Source organism: Xenopus tropicalis, chromosome 6 (genome assembly GCF_000004195.4).
Source record: "Xenopus tropicalis strain Nigerian chromosome 6, UCB_Xtro_10.0, whole genome shotgun sequence".
Taxonomy (NCBI): Eukaryota; Metazoa; Chordata; class Amphibia; order Anura; family Pipidae; genus Xenopus; species Xenopus tropicalis.
Genome location: NC_030682.2, coordinates 60,784,559 through 60,808,257, shown reverse-complemented (window position 1 = coordinate 60,808,257; position 23,699 = coordinate 60,784,559). Strand labels below are relative to the sequence as shown.

Genomic DNA, 23,699 nt, shown 5'->3' with positions numbered 1-23,699 from the left:
AAAATTAGATTTGCCTGTCATATATGCTGAAGCAGCAGGGCTGGTTATTCATTTCCGTGCAGTGAATCAGCAGAAAAGAAGATGGGGAGCTACTGGAGCACATTTGGAGGCGCAGATCTACCCTGCTAAATGGCTGTGGTTGGACTGGGCTGGTACAGAAGCCCGAAACATAATGATCTAATGCCCTATTTCTTTAGTTAAGCTTCTCCTTTAACCATCCTGCAATGGCAGAAAGAATGTCATTAATAAGATAAAATATGTGGCACACAAGGCATATTTTGGTCACATTAGTATTGACATAAGCAGGCAAAAGGCACCACTACTCACAGCTCATTAGATTTTTAATATGTGCAAGGGTCACTGAGAATATAACATTAGAAAAACAAAACTGCACACACATCTCCTTCCCATTGATTCTATTTGCAAATATTGGGAATAGTACAATACTTAGTCATACATTTTTCATTTTAGTTGACTTAATATATCTCAATAGAGTAACTTATTCCTTTGTTTGGTTTGGTCTGCTCCTAACAAGTTATAATACAAATGCATGCCAAAATATTGGGTTGGAGTAAAGATCTATTGCTAGAGTAATATTTCAGTAGTAAGTGCATGTGCTTGGTAAAATAGAGTGCTGTTATTTGATAAGGTAGCTGTCATTTCCATTATTAAATAAAGATCACAAACACTGGTTCTTTTTATGGCAGTATTTATTTTAACTAATGTAATAAAATATTTGAATTAGTGTCATATAGCTCATAGCAAATGCCCCCCCCCCCTATATTAATTCACGACTAAATACTGCAATCTTTAGTATAACAACATGACCATCCCCTCTCTATAAGAACTTGATCTTCTTCCGTCTGCTTCCCCAATCACAAATCTGTTTCCTCTGGATTAAAGTAGAAAAAAAATTATATATTATATTATGGTGTCCATTCTTTTTAAAAAAAAAAAAAAAAAAGAAAAAAAAAGCAAACAAAAGGAATTATGAATTCCTAACTCTTCAAAAAATCCCATTTACATGGGTTTATCCTATAGGCTACAGCTCACCCACTGGGTTTGAAGCTGAAGCCAGGACAATAGCTGATCAGATTCCCAACTACAGACCAGTTTCGCCCTTTCTGGGGCTCATCAGTGTAGTGCAGGGTTTTCTGATCAGCTTAGGTAGAGTCACCATGTGGTTCTACAAACAAATAAATTAGGTTGAGGAGACTGCCTCATACAGACAAAAGCAACTTTCATTTATTGTTGCTGTTTTCTGTTATACAAAGCACAGTTATGTATCTTAAAGAGGCGGTATATGCCTGTATACCTTTTTTTCATTAACTGCAAAATAAATAGATTTGCTGAAAATACACTCTTTTAAGTAAAAAAGGCATATTTCTACTTTTTTATTATAAAACACTAACGGAGCATTATTTCGCTTTCATACTTACTATATCACCATCTGTTACCTGAGTTTATTTAACCAGAGTTGGCGAGCTATGTATAAACAACCCCTCCTTTCACCTTTTTTTTGTTGCAGTTTTGAATTTTATATAGTCCCTTATGTCGGGGGATTATCTATGCACTTGTGATCTAATTATCAGCTGTGCAAAAACCAAACAAGTTTGTTGAACATAAGCTCTTTCAAACTTATGTTATACAAGGCTGCCAGTTCCTAACTGAGCTTGTCACATATCCCTTGTGTGATTATGGCAACAGAAGGCTTTATATTCTATAAGGCTTACATTTGTGATCATTGTCCTTTTAGTTTAAGAGATGAAATTCATTGTTCTCTTTGGGCAATGTTAATGATTTAAAATAAAAAATATCCCCAGCAATTTGAGATGTTTGCGTTGGCTGCAAGGATTTAGTAAATATATAGAAGGCAAGCAATTTAGCAATATCAATTAATGCACAGGGCCCTTCTGTAGTTTAGCCCTTATATTTAATTAAGTAGCTTTTTAAATGCTTTAAATAACTTGAGTGTCTTTTGTCGTGGACTGCTGTGCTGGCATGCTTCCCTCCTCTTTCATTCTGTCCACATATATTTCATGTCCCCTCTTTTCTCTTTTCTTGCTACTGCACTTCTTCTCTTTGATGTTCTGCCGATTACTGGCCTGTGTGCAGGCACTAGAGAGACAGAAAGAATACTTTGACTGCATTAGAAATGAGCGAGATGAGCTTAGAGATGAGCTGACTGCTGTGAAGGAAAAAATGAAGATAGGAGAGGTACAGTATGTCAGTCACGCTGCAACTGGAACCGGGTTGTCTCTCTTACTCTGTAGATTTTGCATTAACTTTATGTAGGCAATGGCACCACTGGTATTTTAATGGATGCCCTTGTAGAGGCAATCAATATGTCTCCCACTTTTTATGAGTCATTTCTTGTTGACATGAATGGTCATTTTAGAACCATGATTATCATCCAGGAATGAATGCTATTGTGTTTCTGGTGATAATCAATGGCCCAGGGTTCATTTAATCACCCATGCAGGGTAGCTTATTTGCTTTTCATTGATGTCAATAGGAAGTAAACTTTAGAATAAACCTCCTCCCCCATCGCACCCTCAAATTTTGGTAAACTATTGTGTAGTGTTGATATAATATAGCTGTTGTATGCTATGACAACAGAGATACATATTTGTTGTGCTCAGTAATGATGGCTATGTCAATGCCCTGCTTTTGGTTTGGAAGGGGTCGTCCCCAACATTGTCTATACATATGTATATATTCATATTTATAGATTTAATTTTCATTTTGGCCTTTTGTAAATAAATGTTTACAAAGATATTAATTATTTATTTTAGAAACACGGGTTAGTTATCATCCCGGATGGAACTCCTAATGGCGATATCAACCATGAGCCAGTGGTTGGTGCGATAACTGTAGTATCCCAAGAAGCAGCACATGTGTTGGAATCTGCAGGAGAAGGCCCCCTTGGTAATATGAAATTCATTTAGTGGTTTCATGTATGTGTTAAAGCGTTATAAGTGTTATAAATTATGCATTTAAATAGAAAATTAATGTTTATATTAAGGTGACCTGCATTTTCTCATGATTATTTTATTATTTGTGTTATATACAAAGAAGTTTAAGCCGGTCTTGGGGCATGAATCAAAAGGCAACTTAAGACCCTATTATGACTTAGTATAATGTGTCATTATGTTATTTTTTTATTTTAATTTTGTTTATTATGGCCCTGTCATATTTTAAGATATAAACTGCATTATTTATTCCATATCATGAATAGTCAATCAAGATAAAAAAGCCTGACTTTCAGAATGGTGGTAGGGGAAGAGTTAGAAAATCAAAAATGAAAAGAGATTCAGTGATTCTTGAGAATAAATAATATAGATAGATAATATGTAGTTATAGAGGGATGGTTCTGTAGTGTGCTCTTTAGCCATCAGAACTATACACCAAACTTCAATAGAATTCATCAAACGGAATATTATAAATGGCAACCAATTCAAATGAAGCTATAACAAATGCACCTTTCACTTTACATAACAGTAAAACATTTGTTTTACCAGAACTCTTATTTGGCTTTGCTATGGATTCCACAAGAATGATAAATAGAATATATGTTTGTCCAGCTGAATAATTCATCAGCACAGAATGAAAATTGTATGTCTTTTCATTTATTCTTAGATTCACTTCTAACCACCATGATATATTTTAAGCAATGGTTTTATGAATCTTATACTGTATTTTCTACATGTTTAGTTTGGTAACTGACCTTCCCTGTAATTTCTTGGAAGATGAGATTTCTGAGCAATTTTGAAAAACGTGTAAGCACAGAAGGTTGAATGGGTCCATGCAGTAGCAAATGGTGTGTTGTTTGCTGTGTGCGCTGGCGTCTTAATTTGGTGCGCACATAAAGGTGGCCATACACCATTCAATAACGATCTTTCCTGCGACTGATCAAAATTTTCCACCCTGCCCAATGGACGAGACAACCAATATCCAAGGCTTTTGCCGATATCTGTTGCCTCGTTAATCCAACATACACGCACCAAATACCATATGAAACCTAGTTTTGTACGATAATGTCAATGCCTGTGTGCGCAGTGCACATAAAAGCTTTCACAATAAGCAGAGTTTTTCTTATCTTTGATGTTAAGTTGGACAGTGAAGTTATTTTGTTGCAGGATAAGGTTCCACCTGAAGAGATAACCTAGTTGCATAGTTTATTCAAGTCAGTGAAACCAGTAAAGAGTATAAAGGCTGCTAACTCAGTGGCTCCAGACCAAGTCTTATTTGAATGGGTATGGGGCCACTATATAGCTGAAAATCAGGCAGGTCTGTAGGTCTGCAGTATGCTCGGCCAAACTGGACAGGTATACCCCCGTTTGGCAACCTTGTCAATCAAATCAATGCCAGTTTAAGCATATGCTGTTGGCAATTATATTTTACTTTTACTTTCCAGATGTGAGGCTACGAAAATTAGCTGAAGAGAAAGAAGAGTTAGTGGCCCAGGTAAATATCCAGCAGGTCTTTTGCACTTTTTACATCAGATATACTCAACTCAATGAAAAGGCTTGTGTTGAACAAATCTCTGCCTAGTGCTCTAATTAGAAATTAGAAAGTTGTATGTATGGTTTTTTTTCTTAATCCTTCCACTAAGAAATGCAGGTTGTAAATTTGATTTATATAATACACAGAATACCTTTTCAACACCATTGCTGCTTTTTTGTTATGCTTATTATTATGAACACAGGTGTATGCTGACCATTTAAATCTCATTTTAATGATCGTATTATCTAAATAATTTCTTACTATCTTTAATGTTTTGGTTTAGATCAGAAAACTTAAATTACAGCTTGATGATGAGCGCCAAAGAAGCGCAAAGAATAATTCCACAACAACTGATTCAACTGGCCTAGAGAACGGCTCGGACCTGCAGTTAATTGAGATGCAGAGTTTGTATCCCATTTTTTTTTCGTTTGTTTTTTTGGGGATCTCTGTGGCACTGAAACCAAACCTGTTTAATATCTGTAACTATCATGCATGTTTCAGTAGCTACTTTCCATAGATTTGAAATGTAAGCAGGGTACATCTTGTTAGCTTTATAGTTACTTCCAAAAGCGGCTGCCGGGAATACTGTTTTACTTAGTGTTAACAGTTTTAAAATGATTGGGTATATTTACTAAATGTTCCAGAAACTCTGAACAGAAAACTCTGATCAGTTGTAAGAGTAAAATTTATTGATTTGGAGCTGTTCTGAAACGTAATATTATCCCTTTTGACACATTGTTTTATTGCTGTGTTTATCTGCATTGGCCATTAAAAACAGTGAACATCTAGTCATTTGTTGTTGGAAACATGGCACCAACAACTAGGCCTTTACTATCAGGGAGAACTGTTGTGGGGAAAATGAATGTCAAGTGCAAGTAGAAGTGTCCATCACTGTAGGATTTTGTATCCACAGACTAGGGCCACATGTGTGTTGCCTTTTTTTCCCAGTTAAGGACTTGCTGATGGGGGAAGATGAATCCTTACACAGAGGGAATCACTGTACTGCCAAGAATAGCAGTCCTGTATTTTCTGCTTGGTGTGCAATTCTGACTACTGCATACTATTCAGAAAACACTACAGTTGCCCTATGTGGGAATCCTATCAGTCTGGCCAAGGCTAATGCTATATTGGGTGATATGAATTTGTAGCTGTGTGGATGAATATAACCCTTCATGCATTTCTTGTGTTTACCCTTATATATGTAAATGGTGTTGTAGAACAAATGTCACAGTGGCATCATGATGCTTCTCTAGAATAACCTACTAATGATTTCCTGTGTTTTTTCCCATAGGAGATGCTAATAGGCAAATTAGTGAATATAAGTTCAAAATTTCAAAAGCAGAGCAAGATATGACAACGCTGGAACAAAATGTATGTTTTCTGTGGTAATATATTACCATTTTCCATAGTTATAACTTACCCGCTCCCACTAGCTAGTACAGATATTTATTCACATGCCTTTTATTTTGCTGTTCAGTTTTATCTAGCTCATTCTAAAGAGTGACCCTGGGGTACCTTATTCAAAATTAATTGACTGTCTGGTTTTCTGTTAAAAAAAAAACTTGTTGTTTACTGCTGTAAACAGTAGGTTTATATATATATATATATATATATATATAATATATATATTTGTTTTTTCACCCAAACTCCTGTTAGGGTAGCACTGGCTGTGTGTCTTGTCTCTGTGGACACTGGCACTTATTTACGCAGGTTAAGTGCAAAAATTCATGTAAGTTTTAATATTTTCTACCATATTTGTGCCTCCCACATGTTGTGAGTTGCATCAGTATAGACACCACCCAGTAAGGGTGCGATTTAGCAAGCACAATTCTGCATGATTCTGTGTGATTATTTTCATAAGGGGCAATTATAAGTTGTTATTTAATATGGGGGGGGGGGGGGGGGGGGGGGAAGTGTGGGGAGCCAAGGAACTGAAATAAATGCCATTACCAAGACCTACAGACAGTTGTAAAATGCAGCCATTACAGTTCTTTGATTTATATTGCAGGTCATGAGGCTTGAAGGACAAGTAGTAAGGTATAAATCAGCAGCGGAAAACGCCGAAAAGGTAGAAGATGAGCTAAAAGCAGAAAAAAGAAGACTTCAGAGAGAGGTATTCTGCTTCAGCATAAATTTAGTGTTTCACTGCATCTGTTTTATTGGTCACAAAGTAAAAAAAAAACCTTATTACATATAGTTATGTTATTATATATTATATTCTCGTGGCCTTTGTATAAGGCCTGAGCAGTTTTTTTTAAATAATAATAATAATAATAATAATAATAAATAAGCTATGTTTGCTTTCACCCTCTATATTAAAGGAGAAGGAAAGGCTAAGTCACTTGGGGGTGCCAAAATGTTAGGCACCCCCAAGTGACTTTAATCGCTTACCTTGTACCCTGGGCTGGTGCCCCTGTTCGGAGAGAACAGTACCAGCCCGGGGTAGCTGCAGTGAACACTTCCTCTTCCTTGTTTGTGCATGCGCAGTAGAGTGAAAGACCGAACTTAAACAAAAAAAAAAGAAGAAGAAAGCGCTTCCTACAGCTACCCCGGGCTGGTGCGTTTTTCTCCTAACAGGGGGGCACCAGCCCGGGGTACAAGGTAAGCGATTTAAGTCACTTGGGGGTGCCCAAGTGACTTAGGCTTTCCTTCTCCTTTAACTACGTAAAGTTATTCAAAAAATGATGGCTAGATGAAATACAGGGTAGTTCATCTTTAGGTTAACTAAAGTCCAAAGAGGCATAAAAAAGGAAAAAAAATGAAACTATAAAAAAATGAAGACCAGTTAAAAAGTTGCTAATAATAGTGTCCCATTAGCTCTGTATACACATGCACATCACATGACCCCACAATTATATGTATGGCAAATTTTAAGAGCCAGAAGACTCTCTTAACATGCACATATGTGTCCCAGCATGGCTGATATGAAGGGTACAGAACTTGGTGGGGGCTTTTCTTGCAAAAACCTTGTTTCACCCAACTGCAGCGGGGCCTCTTTTAACCAACACTCTGCATAGGGAAAACAAATTTCTATTAATAGGTGCCCTTTAAGTATGTCTATAAATTTTTCATTGATCCAGGGCATGATATACAGTATATGGTGAAATTAAGTCTAAAGTGCAGGACGTTTCTTAAAAATGTATCACCACTCATCCGAGTGGCTTCTTCAGTTTAATTGAGTGGTAGGGAATTCCCAGCATTTAAACCCTTGAGGGTAGTACTGTCACAGACATCCAATCACAATGATTCCATTGAACCTATTCAGTTGGTGTTGGCTGAAACAGGTGTAAGATGGTATAATCTAGTCCAGTGCTGTCTAACTGGCGGCCCGCGGGCCCCCCTCTGTGTGGCCCCCCACCTGTCTGGCTGCTTTGATGGCTTACTCTTGTGTAAGCTTTAAATTGTATCAGTACTGTGATTAACTGCCCCCCCTGCATGGTTCTCACCTCAGATTCAGGCTGTAATCCCTCTGTATTGTTTAAATATGTAATTCCCTGTGTTGTTCACACCTTTTAATCTCTGCATTGTTCACCCCCTGCAGTGTTCACACCTCAGGCTCAGGCTGTAATCACCCCCATTGTTCCCCTGTTCACACCTCAGGAGCAGTAGAAACCCATAAATAATCCCTTCACCCTACAAAAAGAACATATACTGAGGTGGTACTGCAATTAAAAAGTTTTTTAATATACAGTTATTGTGCAGACTGTAGGAGCAGTGACAGCATTGTGTCACTGTAGGCTGCCTGTGTGTGCCATACACACAGGCATCATAGGGCAAGCAGAGTATGGCACACACAGGCAGGGTAGGGAAGGCAGAGTATGGCACACACAGGCAGAGTATGGCACAAACCAACCAAGAATGGCAAACACAGTGAAAGTATGGCACACGCAGGCAGGGTAGGGAAGGCAGAGTATGGCACACACAGGCAGGGTAGGGCAGGCAGAGTATAGCACACACAGGCCAAGTATGGCACAAACCAGCCAAGTATGGCACACAGGCAGGGTAGGGAAGGCAGAGTATGGCACACACAGGCAGGGTAGGGAAGGCAGAGTATGGCACACACAGGCAGGGTAAGGAAGGCAGAGTATGGCACACACAGGCAGGGTAGGGAAGGCAGAGTATGGCACACACAGGCAGGGTAGGGAAGGCAAAGTATGGCACACACAGTCAGGGTAGGGCAGGCAGAGTATGGCACACACAGGCAGGGTAGGGCAGGCAGAGTATGGCACACACAGGCGGGGTAGGGAAGGCAGAGTATGGCACACACAGGCAGGGTAGGGCAGGCAGAGTATGGCAGGTTTTTGCTGTACTACAACCATTAATATGGGTATGGTCATGTGATAACATGGGTGTGGTTTCAAGTGGGTGCGGTTTAAAAAAGGGGAGTGGTCAAAACTGTCTTCCATTATCGGCCCTCCACCACGTAGGTCGGAAAAATTCCGGCCCTCGGTACAACAGAAGTTGGACAGCACTGATCTAGTCACAATGGTACCGTGATTCTCATTGAGGCATGTGTTAATCTTTCAGTGTACATGACTGGAAGTGTGAATTGTTGTGAAACTGCCGGGGTAAGGATGTCAAAGTGGCATTGTAAGCTGCTGACAAGCTATATTGCAGGCCCCCTCCTCTGTTCAGGGATGGTTTTTCCAGTTTGTTATAAATGGCCTCCTTCACACCTGTTTCAAACCATCTGTCTTCTTGGTGTAAAATATGCACCTTGCTTTCCCAAAGGAGTGTCAGTTTTCCTTGTGCTGTAGATAGACTGCTGAGTCTTGTCCTGGGGAGTTAGCCCTCCTATGTCAGCCCATTCTTTTAACTAAGCTATTGCTTTTAATGTTTAATACATATTGTACAGTTGTTTTGAATAACATTTTCTTTCATTTTTGGGTTCAAATTCCCTTAATACTTCTGACTATAATGTATCAGTCATCTCTAGCATGTCTAAAATAAACTGAAAATTAATAGAAATCCATAACCAGTTATCTGTTTATAGCATCATCTATGGTGCTCATTGTAAAGTATTTGACTGCCAAGTACCGTAGATTGTGCTTTTCTAGGTTTTTTTTTCTTTTCTATTCCTGGTGTCCGTAGCAGCAGGTGGGATAAAGGGTGAAAGTGTAATGATAAAAACATAAAATCCCTCTGTTTCCTTTTCACAACAGCTTCGAACTGCTTTGGACAAGATGGAAGAGATGGAAATGACAAATAATCACTTAGTGAAACGATTAGAGAAGATGAAAGCCAACAGGACTGCACTTCTGTCTCAGCAGTAATGAGAATCAAATCAAAGAACCTAATGCACTGCTCCTATAAACCAACACCCTCACCTTGTCTTACTATGGGACATCTTCACTAGCACGACTGGTGCAATTGCTGCCTTGTCTCAAGGTCTAAGCTCTAATACTACAAGTTGATCTTTAATTTATGAGTGGATGAGACAAACTGACAATGAATACTGTGGTGATTTCCCTCTTCAGTATATTGATTCGGGTAAATTCAAAGCTGAAGCTCAACGCGCTGGATTCCCGGCTTTGAACACAGCATTTTATATCTCCACATTATTTAATCAAGTTTACTCACTCCCTGTTTAGATTTTTCCTACTGCTGATCAACACCCTTCTGAAAAAGACCTGATGCTGTGCTAAGACGTAAGACTTGACCCAACCCCCTTTCCTGCAACTGTTTAAAGAGAAAACACTTATCTTTGCCAAATAAGGAGTCCGACTCAACAATTCACTTCCCTGCTTAATGTGTCCTTTACTCTTCTAAAGCACTCTCTCTGCTTTCTCTGCAGTTATCAAAGGGGAAACAAGTGACCAATTTCTACAGTATTGTGCCAGGCAACTGCATTGCAGCGGGGAAGGGGTTTAAAGCAAAGTGCCTTCCTCATTTCCGATTCACCTTTAATGCTGTTAAACTGCGCAAAGCTATTACATCTTATTGCTCTAACATTTATACTTAGAAACGTTACATTTTGGGAGGGGGGTGAATAATGCATTAAACTTTATACCTTTTGAACAAAAAAAAAAACACTTTTGTAAAATATTTTAATTTGTATAAGAAATGTTTAACAAGAAAAAAAAACAGGGATTGTAAATACATTGTGCTTTTATTGCATGAGGGATGGCACAGTTGGATAATAGAGTTTTAATGAGATTAATTGGCAGATATGATAGATATGACTAAGACACTTAGTATATTGTACAACTGTATAATCTGCTTGCGTGTGAGTGCAGTCCCCAGGCAAAAGCTGAAGGACCTATTAAATGGACTCTTTAATGAACACATCATTGTAGTTTTCCTGGAGTTTGTGCATTTATTACAGACTAACAAGTTTGATGTATGATATGAAGTAATAGAAGCTGGGCCAGTACAGATCTGCAGATAACGCAACTGGTCAAAGGGCTCTTAGGGCAGTGGTATGAGGAGATTTGTTATTCATGGGGAATCTGCACTACCCACACGAGATAAATCTCCCAAAATGCCTTTCCCTTTACTTATACTTGAATTGCCACATGTAAAACATGCAGCGACCCGGCTTTAAATATGAAAAATAACTAAGGCGGCACACCTCAGGGATAATGCTGGATTGCCACGTGTAGAGTGTCTTACATAAAGCAATTCAAATGTAAGTAAAGTGAAAGATGTTTTCTGGAGATGTCACCCACAGTAGCAGATTTACCATGGGCAACAAATGTCCTCTATACCAGGGCCCTTAAATGCAAGTATTTTTTCATGCAGTGGGTTTTATAGGTGTTTCACCGCAAGGGAATGTATGGGTGAACAGAGCTCATTCCTTGTGTAAGAGCCCTAAAACACTTATGGTGATAAATAGTGTTGTGTGTGAAATACTGGCAAAATTAAGTAAAAGCATACAATCAGAAAACCAAAATAAAAATACTGTGAGCAAATGTAAGGGAAACATATGTGTGGGGTAAAGAATACAACCGGTATCAAGCAAAGCAGAATTAAGTGAATAAATAAATAATCCTCATAGTTATATATATATAGTGCCAGCAAGTTACCCAGCACTACACTACTTCAGTGTTATCTGTTAAATGTATGAATAGGGTTGCCTGCTGGTAAGTATTACTTCTGGCCTGTTTAAATAATGCTTAGTGTCAATGTTATTAATATGGAAGAAAGGAGTATAGGAGGCTGGTCTATTTTCCCAGAAAACCTGGTCCTGAATGTGGGAGATGTTCAGATATCTTGCATGGACATCCCTCGTATTCAGTAAATTGTATTTGAATTATGTAATTTATACTTGAAGCCTTATAAAAACATTCCACAAAACTTGGTGTCTTTTCTTAGACTTCATGTATCTTCCAGCCTAACTACACATACCGCAGGGGTCAGTCCTTGGTCCTTTGCTTTTTAACTTGTTTATTAATGACCTGGAGGAGGGCATAGACATTACTGTTTCTATTTTTGCTGATGACACAAAATTGTGCAAAACTATAAATTCCATGCAGGATGCTGCCGCTTTGCAGAGCGATTTGACAAAATTGGAAAACTGGGCAGCAAACTGGAAAATGAGGTTCAATGTTGACAAGTGCAAAGTTATGCATTTTGGTAGGAATAATATAAACGCGAACTATCTACTGAATGGTAGTGTGTTGGGGGTATCCTTAATGGAGAAGGATCTAGGGGTTTTTGTTGATAACAAGTTGTCTAATTCCAGGCAGTGTCATTCTGTGGCTACTAAAGCAAATAAAGTGCTGTCTTGTATAAAAAAGGGTATTGACTCAAGGGATGAGAACATAATTTTGCCCCTTTATAGGTCCCTGGTAAGGCCTCACCTTGAGTATGCGGTGCAGTTTTGGGCTCCAGTCCTTAAGAAGGATATTAATGAGCTGGAGAGAGTGCAGAGACGTGCAACTAAACTGGTTAAGGGGATGGAAGATTTAAGCTATGAGGTTAGACTGTCGAGGTTGAGGTTGTTTTCTCTGGAAAAGAGGCGCTTGCGAGGGGACATGATTACTCTGTACAAGTACATTAGAGGGGATTATAGGCAGTTGGGGGATGTTCTTTTTTTCCCATAAAAACGATCAGCGCACCAGAGCCCACCCCTTTAGATTAGAGGAAAGGAGCTTCCATTTGAAGCAGCGTAGGTGGTTTTTCACGGTGAGGGCAGTGAGGTTGGGGAATGCCCTTCCTAGAGATGTGGTAATGGCAGATTCTGTTAATGCCTTTAAGAGGGGCCTAGATGAGTTCTTGAACAATCAGAATATCCAAGGCTATTGTGATACTAATATCTACAGTTAGTACTAGTGGTTGTATTTATAGTTTATGTATGTGAGTGTATAGATTGGTAGGTGTGCTGGGTTTACTTGGATGGGTTGAACTTGATGGACACTGGTCTTTTTTCAACCCTATGTAACATTTTCCAAAACCATGAAGTCCTTGGCATGGGTGGCTTAGCAATAAAAGTCCATATGGAATATCTGGTCCCTTATTAACTTAACACAAATAACAAGGCTTGGATAATTGGTACCAACAAGTTTTTGACAAAGGTTCTCAATAGGCATGGTTGCCTCTATACACACTATCAGCTTACAGGAGGCTTTATTTGGTAGTAAATCTTGTTTTTACCCAACCAAAACTTGCCCCCAAATCAGGAATTCAAAAATAACTACCTGGTTTGGGGGCACTGAGAGCAACATCCAAGGGGTTGGTGAGAAACATGTTGCCCCCGAGCCACTTGGGGATCACTGATATAGAAGAATGAGCTAAAATAACTCCTGAGCAGTATTCAGAGTTGGATCATACCTTAAATAACTTTAAGCTGTTATACTGCAATAGGTGGGCTCTTTAAAATAGTAAGCAAAAGGGTTGAATATTAATTTTGAATATCAAACATCACTGCTCACACAAATGACTTCTACACAAACTCCAATTTCATGCATTTTGGAAGGGTTTTATTTAAAGCGCAGTAAACATAAAACTAACTGAAATGGTAAGAACATTGAGCCATGAGTTCTAAATATTGGCATCCCCAGTGAATTTTAAACCAAAATCTTTCCAAGTCCAGTATTCCAGTTCAGCTACCTCATTCAAGCAGGCTATCACTCCTGTGCTCCTGTTGTAGCACTAATTGCATGTAGACATCATATAGGGTAATGGAGGACACCTGACACTGCAGGGCTTTGCTGCAAATTAGTGTTTAATAGTGTGTTACACATTAAACATGTAGTGTAACACACTATTAAACACTAATTTGCAGCAAAGCCCTGCAGTGTCAGGTGTCCTCCATTACCCTATATGATCCCCAGTGAATTGTCTCCTCACAAGTGCCTTTTCTCCAGAGAACATGACCCTTGATAGCCTACTCTCACAGTTTACAGAAAACTATACACCTCAACGTTGCAGGTTTCTATAAAAATAAAGCACATAAAACAAACCATATTTAACACACTGTTTAAATCAATAAAGCCTTTTCATTAAAAATGGACTTTTCACCATTTTAATGACTAAACGCAACTCCGCTCATATAGTTCACTGTACTCACGCAAACCAAGGACACACATACGTGCTAAGCTACATCAGTCAGTGAATGAACAGAACTCTGCCTTTTAATCCCAGACTTCTTCCTGTTACAGCTGCATTATTTCCAGGTGATCTTGCACAATGATAGTTATAAAATAGTGGCTCAAAGGAAAAGCTGTAAAAGAAAAAAATGACTGATTTTATATATATATATATATATATATATATATATATATATATATATATATATATATATATATATATATACATATATATATATATATATATATATATATATATACATATATAATGTATGTGATTTGGTATGATACTTTAAAAGATAAGGAAAGGTATATAAACACTCAATCAATACAGCCATAAACACTCCTAGTAATAGGGCGCTCAGTGATTCCTCTGAAAAGAAACCACGTTTCTTTCCTCCTATTCTGTACACATGGGTCATGGTATCAGACTTCCTTGTCTCAGCTCAAACCTTTCAGGGCACAGCACGAGTCTGCACAGCATGCTCCTTTCTCCCTCCTCCCCTCAGCAGGGAGAGACAAGGCAGCAGGAAAGATGCAGGCTGGGAGGTGATGTCAGACAAGCTAAAATGGCAGCTGCTATCTTAAACAGAGATTCTAGGGCTGTTTACTCAGGTATGGTAATGCTTTCTGCAAAATAAATATATTGTTCTAGGTGGCACTAATGTGGCAAATCTATTGGCAGTAAAATGCCAAAATGACTTTCCTTCTCCTTTATTAAGGCACTTTGTATAACTTATATGTTGGTTAAGTTTTTGTTCTGAAAGTATAGTTTTTTCCTTATACACATCTCTCGGCAAGATATGTATGTGAGCATCAAGCTTTATCCTGCAGAAAACTGAATCTTCAAATATTTTAGGCAGATTCCTTGTTTAGACCCAAAGTATCCAGCTTCCATAGAAACTTTGAAGTCATATTACCAGTTTTCTTCCATATTTAGAACGATGAGGGGGAAAGAGAGATGCAACTGTTACATGTAAGATGTGGTCTCTTAATTTCCTTAGTGAGAAGTAAAAAAAGAAACACTACATCAAAAATGACCATTGCCAGGTGGATAAAACTTGCTATCTTCATTGGATACACATCCTTGAGATCAGGGCCTACTGGGTTGAAGGCTTAATTAGTAAGGGCAGGGTCAGTCTTCATGTATAACAGCTTCGTGGGCAGCTTCAACTTTTGCAGAGCACGGTCTCATGAATTCTGGTACACCCAGGGAAGTTGCTTGTGCTATTGCAGTGCTTAAATTGGTATTGAAATGATCCCTGCCTTCATATTACTGCTACCTAATCTAAGTGATAATTGATGTGAAGGAAATAATGAATTTGTATATACCTGAAATTCCTTTTCCTTCATCCCGAAGGCAAGTGTCAAATTAAGGGGTGAGGTTTATTCTACACAGGTCTACATCTCTCTATACTGCCTTCGGGTCGGAGGGAAAACTTTACAGTATATAAAAAAAAATTTTTATGCAAGAGAGGTATGGGATCTATTTTCCAGAATGATTGGGGTGTGTGGCATTTCAGATAGTTTTTTCTTTCATTCTGATCACCATACCTTATGGATACTAAAACATACAAACTACTGTTTTGTATTACAGAGAAAAGAAAATTTTAAAAGAGAATCATTTGGAAGATGGACTTCTTGTAATTCAGAGCTTTTGGATAGTGTGTTTCCAGAGATCCTACACCTGTACTTTGTTTTAGTAGACCCCGACAGACACAGCCTAGTTGCACAGTCTGTTATCCACAAAAATCCCCAACACACTTCCATTGTCATCATCATGAAAGTGTTTTACATTAATTTATAATGAATATAAAGGGTCTTATAATAATTTAACAAATAAGAGTTACAGAGTAAAGTATAGAATCAGAGGGACCAGCATTTATCAATATTAATGGAACAAGAACTTGATTTTTCAATATAGGTCAAAACTGCTCTAGGGGACCTACCATCATAGGGAGATGAGGCACTGTATATTTTTAAAAGCTTTCAGACCAGTCATCTGTAATACTGTAAGCATACAAAAGAGAGGGGATTGATCCATGCATATTTCGTGGTCCTGTTTGACTAGTAATTTAGTATCTGTGCAAGTGCATACACAGTACCTTGAAATTATATGGTGGCTTGTCAATTTAATTATGATAACTTTGTAACTAGACATAAAGGCTGGTTTTGTAGGTTATATGCAATTGAAAAGATACTGCATTACTTGTCAACCAGGGAACTAAGGAATATGTGTTGATCAATCCCCCCTTTTTTTTTTTATGCTTGTAGCCAATTTGGCCAGGTCATTTGCACTTCAAATGTACGATTTTTACTTAGCTTTGGAGTGTTCCCATAACCCCCCTTATGTGTATTTTAGCAAAATGGGTGTTGGTCTTGTGCAGTCTCTCTCCTTTAAAAGACGCAAGCGGAGGAGGATTAAGTCTGTGGAAACCATCCTGTGGGGGTCTATCTCCTATAAAAGTCATGCCCCATAACTAGAAGCAATGCCCTGGTCATGAGACACTTTTCCCAAGAAATCCTAACATAGAGGGTGGTGTCAGCTTGTGAAAAGTGTGATCAGAGCTAAACAGAACCACTGTTTGGCTTTACCTTGACATGGTATGGTGGCTTGTCAATATTAAGATCACAGCTTTGCAACTGAAAACCCCTATTATCTCTCCAAGAACAAAAAAAATATGTTTTTGTCGACAAGCACATCACTAACTCACAGCCCTGCTGCACGATTCATCCCACTTTCAATATGAATAATCATCACCAAAGGGTATGAAAGAAAACAAAATCAGCGACCTAGAGCACTATGTTAGACTTTTGGTGATAGTACACAGAGATCGTTCTGTGTTTCATCCCACCAGGTCTAAGTAATACCGATTTTATCATATTTTTCAGAACATGCAATAAACCCCAGCTCTCCTACGTTCCCCGACAAGCTAAATCCTATCCATTATTTATAGCTACTGTAAGACCAATCTCTCTGTAACAGCTTGTGTATTTAACTGCAGAAGCTACTTCTGCTGACATGAATCACTGAATGTTAGGATGCGATTCCAAAATAAAAAGCCACCCTGCCCTGTCAAAGGATTTGCATCTGTTAGAAGTACCAGCACTGCTGGGCAGCACTTACTGCAAAAGGAAACTGCCAGGACCCTGACTAAAGAACCCATTTCACATTTAAAAAAAAGTCTTCTATAACAGAAAGGAAAGCAGAGGGGAAGATCTAATCGACTTATTTGTATACAAACCCTAAAATTAATTTACAAAATGATTATCATCTTGTTAAAACATTACATCAAGGTTGTTGTTGTTAACCAGCTTTTATAAAGGCTAGTGCCAACCGGAGAACAAGATATAAAAAAAAAAAAGAAAAAAAAATATTACTTAAATATATAACAATACATAAACATTAAGTGCTACAAGCAGTGGTCATTTAGGATAAGAAAAACAAATAGTGGGTGCATATTTACACATTCACAGGATAAGTGCAGTTTCCTCTCAACCCTTTTACTAATCATGCAATGTGACAAGTTAGTTAAAACTCACTGCACTGTTACAAACACAAATGGGTGTATTTATTAACACAGAAGACAAACATCACGGTGATGTTGCCCATAGCAACCAATCTTAACCTCACTGGTGATGTCTGTCTCCAATGTTAATAAATATGCCTCATACTGTACAACTGATGGCGTTTCCTTATCAATTAAGCAACAATTATATGTAGGATCATAACAGACTGTTATACTTAAAGTTTGGAACTTTATATGCTATAACAATAAGGATATTTTTAACTATGGGGGGATTTGCCTCAAAGAGGTCAATACATAAATATGACAGAGGGAGGGAAGAACTTCAATTAGTTTTTTTTGTAGTTGTTTAAGAGAAGTAATTAGTCCACAGGAGTCATCTGCAGAATGCTAGCATCTTTCAAACACTTTATATAAGTCAGGGAGATTTGCAAGCTGAAGGATGCTTCCATCTTCTGAAAAGGGCTTTGGAGGTAGCAGGTGAGTTCTGAAGGCTTTGTATAGAATGTGTTCTGTAGTCCAGCGCCAAGAGGAAGACCCTGTTAAGGATTCATTGTCCTAAAAAGATAGAAATATGAAATATTTTTTTACATTTTGCTACACATAAACACAAAACTAGTGTACATTCTTTTATCTCCCCTCTTTTAAAAAAATAATGTGAATGCAAACTGTAAAGCTGCTTAGACCCAACGTAATATTGTTTCTGGAACAGGGTGATGTACAACACACCAGCAGGGTTGTAAAAAAGTATTTCCCTCAAACCAAAAATAATTCTTGGCGAGTATAAATTCTATACTTTTTAATATAAACTCTTTTTGGTTGCACCTAATTGAACTGTCCCGATCCAAACAATATTTAATTGCTTGTAATCCTAGGTTGTGATCTATAATTGTATAGAGGGAGGTAACATCGCAGGTTCTTCCCAGGTAATAACATTAAGAAATTGAATTGTGGCTTTGTATCTTTTAAATAGGAAGGGAGTTGTTTAACATATATTGAGGTGAGTTACAACCCAAAATGATTGGTCGACCTGGTGGGTTTATTAAATCTTTATTGATTTTGGGTAAAATATATAAAACCAAAGTTCTAGGGAAATTTATCTTCAAATAATGAAATTCGTTTTTTGTAAGGATTCCTTCCACCTTTGCTTTCTTTAGAAGAGAAGTTAATTCAATTTAAAAATTCTTTTATAGGATTATTTTCTAAATTTTCATAAGTACTAGTGTCACTTAACGGTCTACTAAATTCTGCTATATATTTCTTCTTAATCATGATTACAATTTTTAAATTTTCTGTTTTTGTTGAAGTGGACCTGTCACCCAGGCAATAAAAGCTGTAAAATAAAAGTCCTTTTCAAATTAAACATGAAACCCAAACTAATTTTTTTATTACCACATCCATACCCATTATAAAAGCATTTAAAAATCCCAGCTGTCAATCATATATTGCCTGCCCTGCCTCTATGCCTTAGGCATAGGGGTGGGGCAGACAGTTACTTTCACTTTCAATTCAGAACTTCTTAGATGTTGCTGCTCTCCTCACATTCAATCTCCCTCCCCACCTTCTAATTTTGTAACCAGTGCATAGGCATGAGCATCAGGACCCCCCATACTGGCACAGAAACAAGATTTTGGCAAGATACAAAGCTTGCCTTAATAACAGTGTCCACAAAATGGGGACTGTCTTCAATGGCTGCAATTGTGAATACAAAGGCTAAAGAAAATAAGATTAAAACCATTTTATAGTGTAAGTGAAGTTTATTTTACTTGACAAACACAGTAGAAAACCATTTGGAATTATGTCATAGGGTGACAGGTCCCCTTTAAGTTATATCTTACTTTCTCATTATTCTCGTTTTGTCATCTAATACTAGATCCTCTAAACGTACTGATGTAATGGTTATTGGCGAAAGAGGGGTTGAAGGTAGATTTGGGTTTCAGGTTAGTATGTTTATACATATATATATATATATATATATATATATATATATATATATATATATATATATATATATAAACTTAATTTACCAATAACCTTATGCATATCTATATATTTGACATTTGTGTCAATTCGCCAATATGAGAAGGATTTAGTGGTTTCTTTGTAAATATAAGAATGCAGAATACGAAACGCTTTGGACTTTTTAATATACAATAAAAGGTTTAATTTTTGTAATCAAGACACAGAGTTTATGATATAATTGTTAGCATGCAGAAAATCCCCTCCCGACCCCTATAGATTTCTGCAGCCTTCTTGCAAAAGTTGTCCTAGAACTTATCTGCAGTATTACTAGTTATGGGTTTAGAAGCAAGTAACTAGATTTGCTCAGTTTCTATGCTTTCTTTTACTACCTAATTGAAAACTACGGCTACTCCATGTATGGTTCTTGCAAGGTAGATAACTCGATTCCCAGTGAACAGATAAACAGAAGTCAGTTATGCAGGTAGGTTATTTTTATTGCTGCTCCCTCCACATATACTAGGATGCATTATACTGCAATTTGGTTTATTTCAGTTCTGTCCCTTCATCTATGGGCAAGTGTTCAACGTGCTGATGCACTTTGCATGCCATTTGATGGCAGGCAGAGTTTTGTTCTGGAATACTTTCCGTTAGTTTTTGTGATTAACTACCAAGTACAAGTAAAGTGGGCCATCTGTTTTTTCTCTTAATTTTACTGTTAGGCAAAACTAAAATGATTAAGGACTTATAATGCACTGTTTTTCTTAAAGGATCACTAAATCCAATGTTTCTTTCAATCCCAGAATAAATGAAATGCAAAACAGACTTATTTTTATTGATGTGCAAATTACCGCATTACTGGAAGATTCTTCTAATATATACTGCTTCCGAATAGAGTAAAACATGGAACATTCCTTGCTAAAACTTTCAAAGCACTCCTTCTCATCATCCCAATTGACCTATTAAAAAAAAAACAAAAAAAATGAAAATCAGTTAAGTTGCTGAGAAATTACACTCCCAGAATAAGAGAGAGTGGAGATTGATCAACGTGTGTATCCTGGTCCCGTTTCACTAGAATCTGACCAAGTGCATGTATGTTTTTACCATCATCTATTCTAGACCATGGTGAGGCAGTTCTTCTCCCATACCCATAGAACTGGAAGCAGAACAGATTCTATTTTTACTTCAGTAGATTTGTGCAATAAGGTTTTAGGCTCACTAACAGACCATGTCACTTCTTCTTGGCTTTAACAAATAGATATATGCTATGTATGCTGAAATACAGTATTTACCTCAGAGAGAAACCAAACCACTAACAACATACGTATAATAGGTAACCCAGACTTCCTCAGCTAAGAAATCAGAAACCAGGTATTAACCGTTTAGGTTACTATTCTTCATATTCATTTGACCAGTTAACATATATGCCTGAGGCGGAACAATTTTTTATGTAACTTTATCAACCATGTAGAATGCAGTCAAATTGTCAGAGAACTATTCACAAAATATTAAACTGTATTCAACAGGAATTTGTTCAACAATTTTTTTCAATACGTCAGTCTCAGAAATATATAATTTAAAAAAATAAATAAACAAGAGCCTTATGTTATTGTGAGAGTCTTGAAATTTTATCTCTTTTTCTATCTCGCACGTGTCTCCTTCTCCTTCTACTAACGCTCAGCCTAAAACCCTGATTCGCAAAACACTCGAAGGGTGGATATAACTTCTCTCTCTAACTCTCTCAGTTCTAGCCTCTCCTCCTTCTGTGCTTCCTCTGATCCTGAGTTACTGGTAAATAGCTACAACTCTGTTTTATCATCCACAATTAACACCCATGCCCCCCTGCAGCCACAACACAGTCATGCCCGCAATCCCCGTCCCTGGCTTAACCCTCAGACGCGATTTCTGCGCTCCTGTGCACGATCTGCTGAGCGCATTTGGAGGAAATCACGCGTGAAAGCTGACTTCCTCCATTATAAATTCCTTATGGTGTGTCTCAATACCGCCCTATCCCAGGCCAAGCAAGTATACTATAACACACTTATAAATAATAATAAATCAAACCCGCGGCGCTTATTCTCCATATTTAACTCGCTACTTCATCCTTCACCTAATGAATCAATCATATCTGAACACACCCCCCAGGACTTTGCTGACTTCTTCAAAAGCAAAGTCGATTCTATCCGCAATCAATTTTCCCAACCTTCAGATACCAGTAATCTCAACCTTCCTAAATCTCCTCTCTCCGTATTCAGCTCCTTTAATCTCGTAACAGAGTCTGAAGTTTCTCAGCTTCTCCGATCCTCTCCGCCTACTACCTGCTCACTGGATCCTATGCCCTCATCCCTACTAAAACAGTGTGCCCCTGCCCTTACTCCAGATCTTACCCACATATTCAATTCCTCTCTGGCTTCTGGTACTTTTCCCTCTCTATACAAACAAGCATGTGTCAAACCCATTCTTAAAAAGGCTACACTGGACCCATCCTGCCTTTCTAACTACTGTCCTGTCTCTCTCCTGCCCCTAGCCTCTAAACTCCTGGAACGTCTTGTCTTTTCTCGTGTAACTAACTTCCTCTGCACCCATAATCTGCTGGACCCTACGCAGTCTGGTTTTCGGCCTGCGCACTCCACTGAGACGGCCTTATGTAGAGTGGCAAATGATCTCCAGACTGCCAAGGCCAAAGGACGCTACTCGGTTCTCATTCTCCTAGACCTTTCCTCTGCTTTTGATACTGTTGACCATTCTATTCTTATGCAAATTCTCTATTCTCTGGGTATCCGGGATCAAGCAGCATCCTGGTTCTCTTCCTATCTCTCTAACCGCTCCTTCTCTGTCGCTCTTACTAACAAATCCTCTACCCCGGTTCCGCTTAGTGTGGGGGTGCCTCAGGGCTCTGTGCTTGGTCCCCTGCTGTTCTCCCTGTATACTCTCTCTTTGGGAGACCTTATCTCTTCCTTTGGTCTTAAATATCACCTATATGCAGATGACATCCAGATATATTTAGACACCCCTGCACTAACCGCTGATGTTCAAACACAGATTGGTAACTGCCTCCTGGCTATCTCCTCCTGGATGAACAGGCGCTACCTCAAACTTAACCTAGCTAAAACCGAACTCATGGTCTTCCCACCCAAACCTGGCCCTCCTCCTCCTTTCACCATCACTATTGATGGCATGACCATCAACCCTGTAAATTCTGCACGCTGCCTTGGGGTTATCTTTGACCAGTCACTCTCCTTCGCTAACCATATTAATCACACTGCCAAAACCTGCCGTTTTTACCTCCGCAATATTGCCAAGATACGCCCCTTTCTTTCACAAGTAACAGCTAAAACACTAATCCATGCCCTTATCTTTCCCGCTTAGATTACTGCAATCTCTTACTAACCAGCCTTCCAGACTCCCACCTCTCTCCCCTGCAATCAATTTTAAACTCTGCTGCCAGGATCCTCCTGCTCTCTCCTAAGAGGGAACCTGTTCAGCCTCAATTAAACTCTCTTGCATGGTTGTCTGTTAAGCAAAGGATAGCTTACAAAATCCTTCTGCTAACATTCAAAGCCCTTCACTCCTCTGCTCCTCACTACATTTCTTCACTGGTCTCCTTGCACGTTCCTGGTCGTCTCCTCCGCTCCTCTCAGAGCCTCCGTCTTTTTACACCATCCACACCCACTGCGCTCTCTCGTCTTAAACCTTTCTATCTCGCTGCTCCTTACCTCTGGAACTCTATCCCTGAATCCCTCCGTAGGGAAAACTCACCCACTCTCTTTAAGAAAAAGCTCAGCTGTTACCTTCTGGAGCACTAAGACATTATCTCGCCTAGTCCTGCGCTTAAGGGCAAATGCCCATACCTGATGCACTCTTACCTTCCGCTTTGTGCCTGTATGTTACCCAACCACTTAGATTGTAAGCTCTACGGGGCAGGGACCTCCTTCCTACTGTGTCTCATACCACATGGCACTTATATATATATATATTTATTGTATTTATTTATTATATCACTTGTCCTCCCTGTGTGTAATTTTGTATTCTGTAAGATTGTACAGTGCTGCGTACCCTTGTGGCGCTTTATAAATAAAGTTATACATACATACATACAATTACACCCACCCGCATCAACTCTCAATCCCAATACCCTGATCATGTTCTGTCAACGCTGTCATGGAAGCACATGCAC

The 23,699-nt window shown here is 38.5% G+C and overlaps 2 protein-coding genes across 15 annotated transcripts in view; one reads left to right on the top strand and one right to left on the bottom strand.

The window, feature by feature from the left end:
* lrrfip2 (leucine rich repeat (in FLII) interacting protein 2) overlaps positions 1-10,793 on the top strand; it is a 54,801-nt gene extending 44,008 nt beyond the window's left edge. For 10 of the 14 annotated variants that reach the window (XM_012964343.3, XM_012964340.3, XM_012964338.3 and 7 more), the window contains 7 exons: positions 2,116-2,217; positions 2,796-2,928; positions 4,418-4,467; positions 4,790-4,910; positions 5,798-5,877; positions 6,515-6,619; positions 9,669-10,793. In XM_012964343.3, coding sequence (XP_012819797.1) covers positions 2,116-2,217; positions 2,796-2,928; positions 4,418-4,467; positions 4,790-4,910; positions 5,798-5,877; positions 6,515-6,619; positions 9,669-9,779 — 702 coding nt within the window. In that variant the 3' untranslated portion in view covers positions 9,780-10,793. 14 annotated transcript variants of the gene reach the window in all.
* A 6,464-nt stretch (positions 10,794-17,257) lies between these two features.
* Positions 17,258-23,699, bottom strand: part of mlh1 (mutL homolog 1) — a 35,759-nt gene continuing 29,317 nt past the window's right edge. Inside the window, exons 18-19 of the mRNA XM_002933409.4 lie at positions 20,374-20,481; positions 17,258-18,121 (exon numbers count right to left, since the gene is read on the bottom strand). Coding sequence (XP_002933455.3) covers positions 17,954-18,121; positions 20,374-20,481 — 276 coding nt within the window. The 3' untranslated portion in view covers positions 17,258-17,953. The remainder of the gene's footprint in view (positions 18,122-20,373; positions 20,482-23,699) is intronic.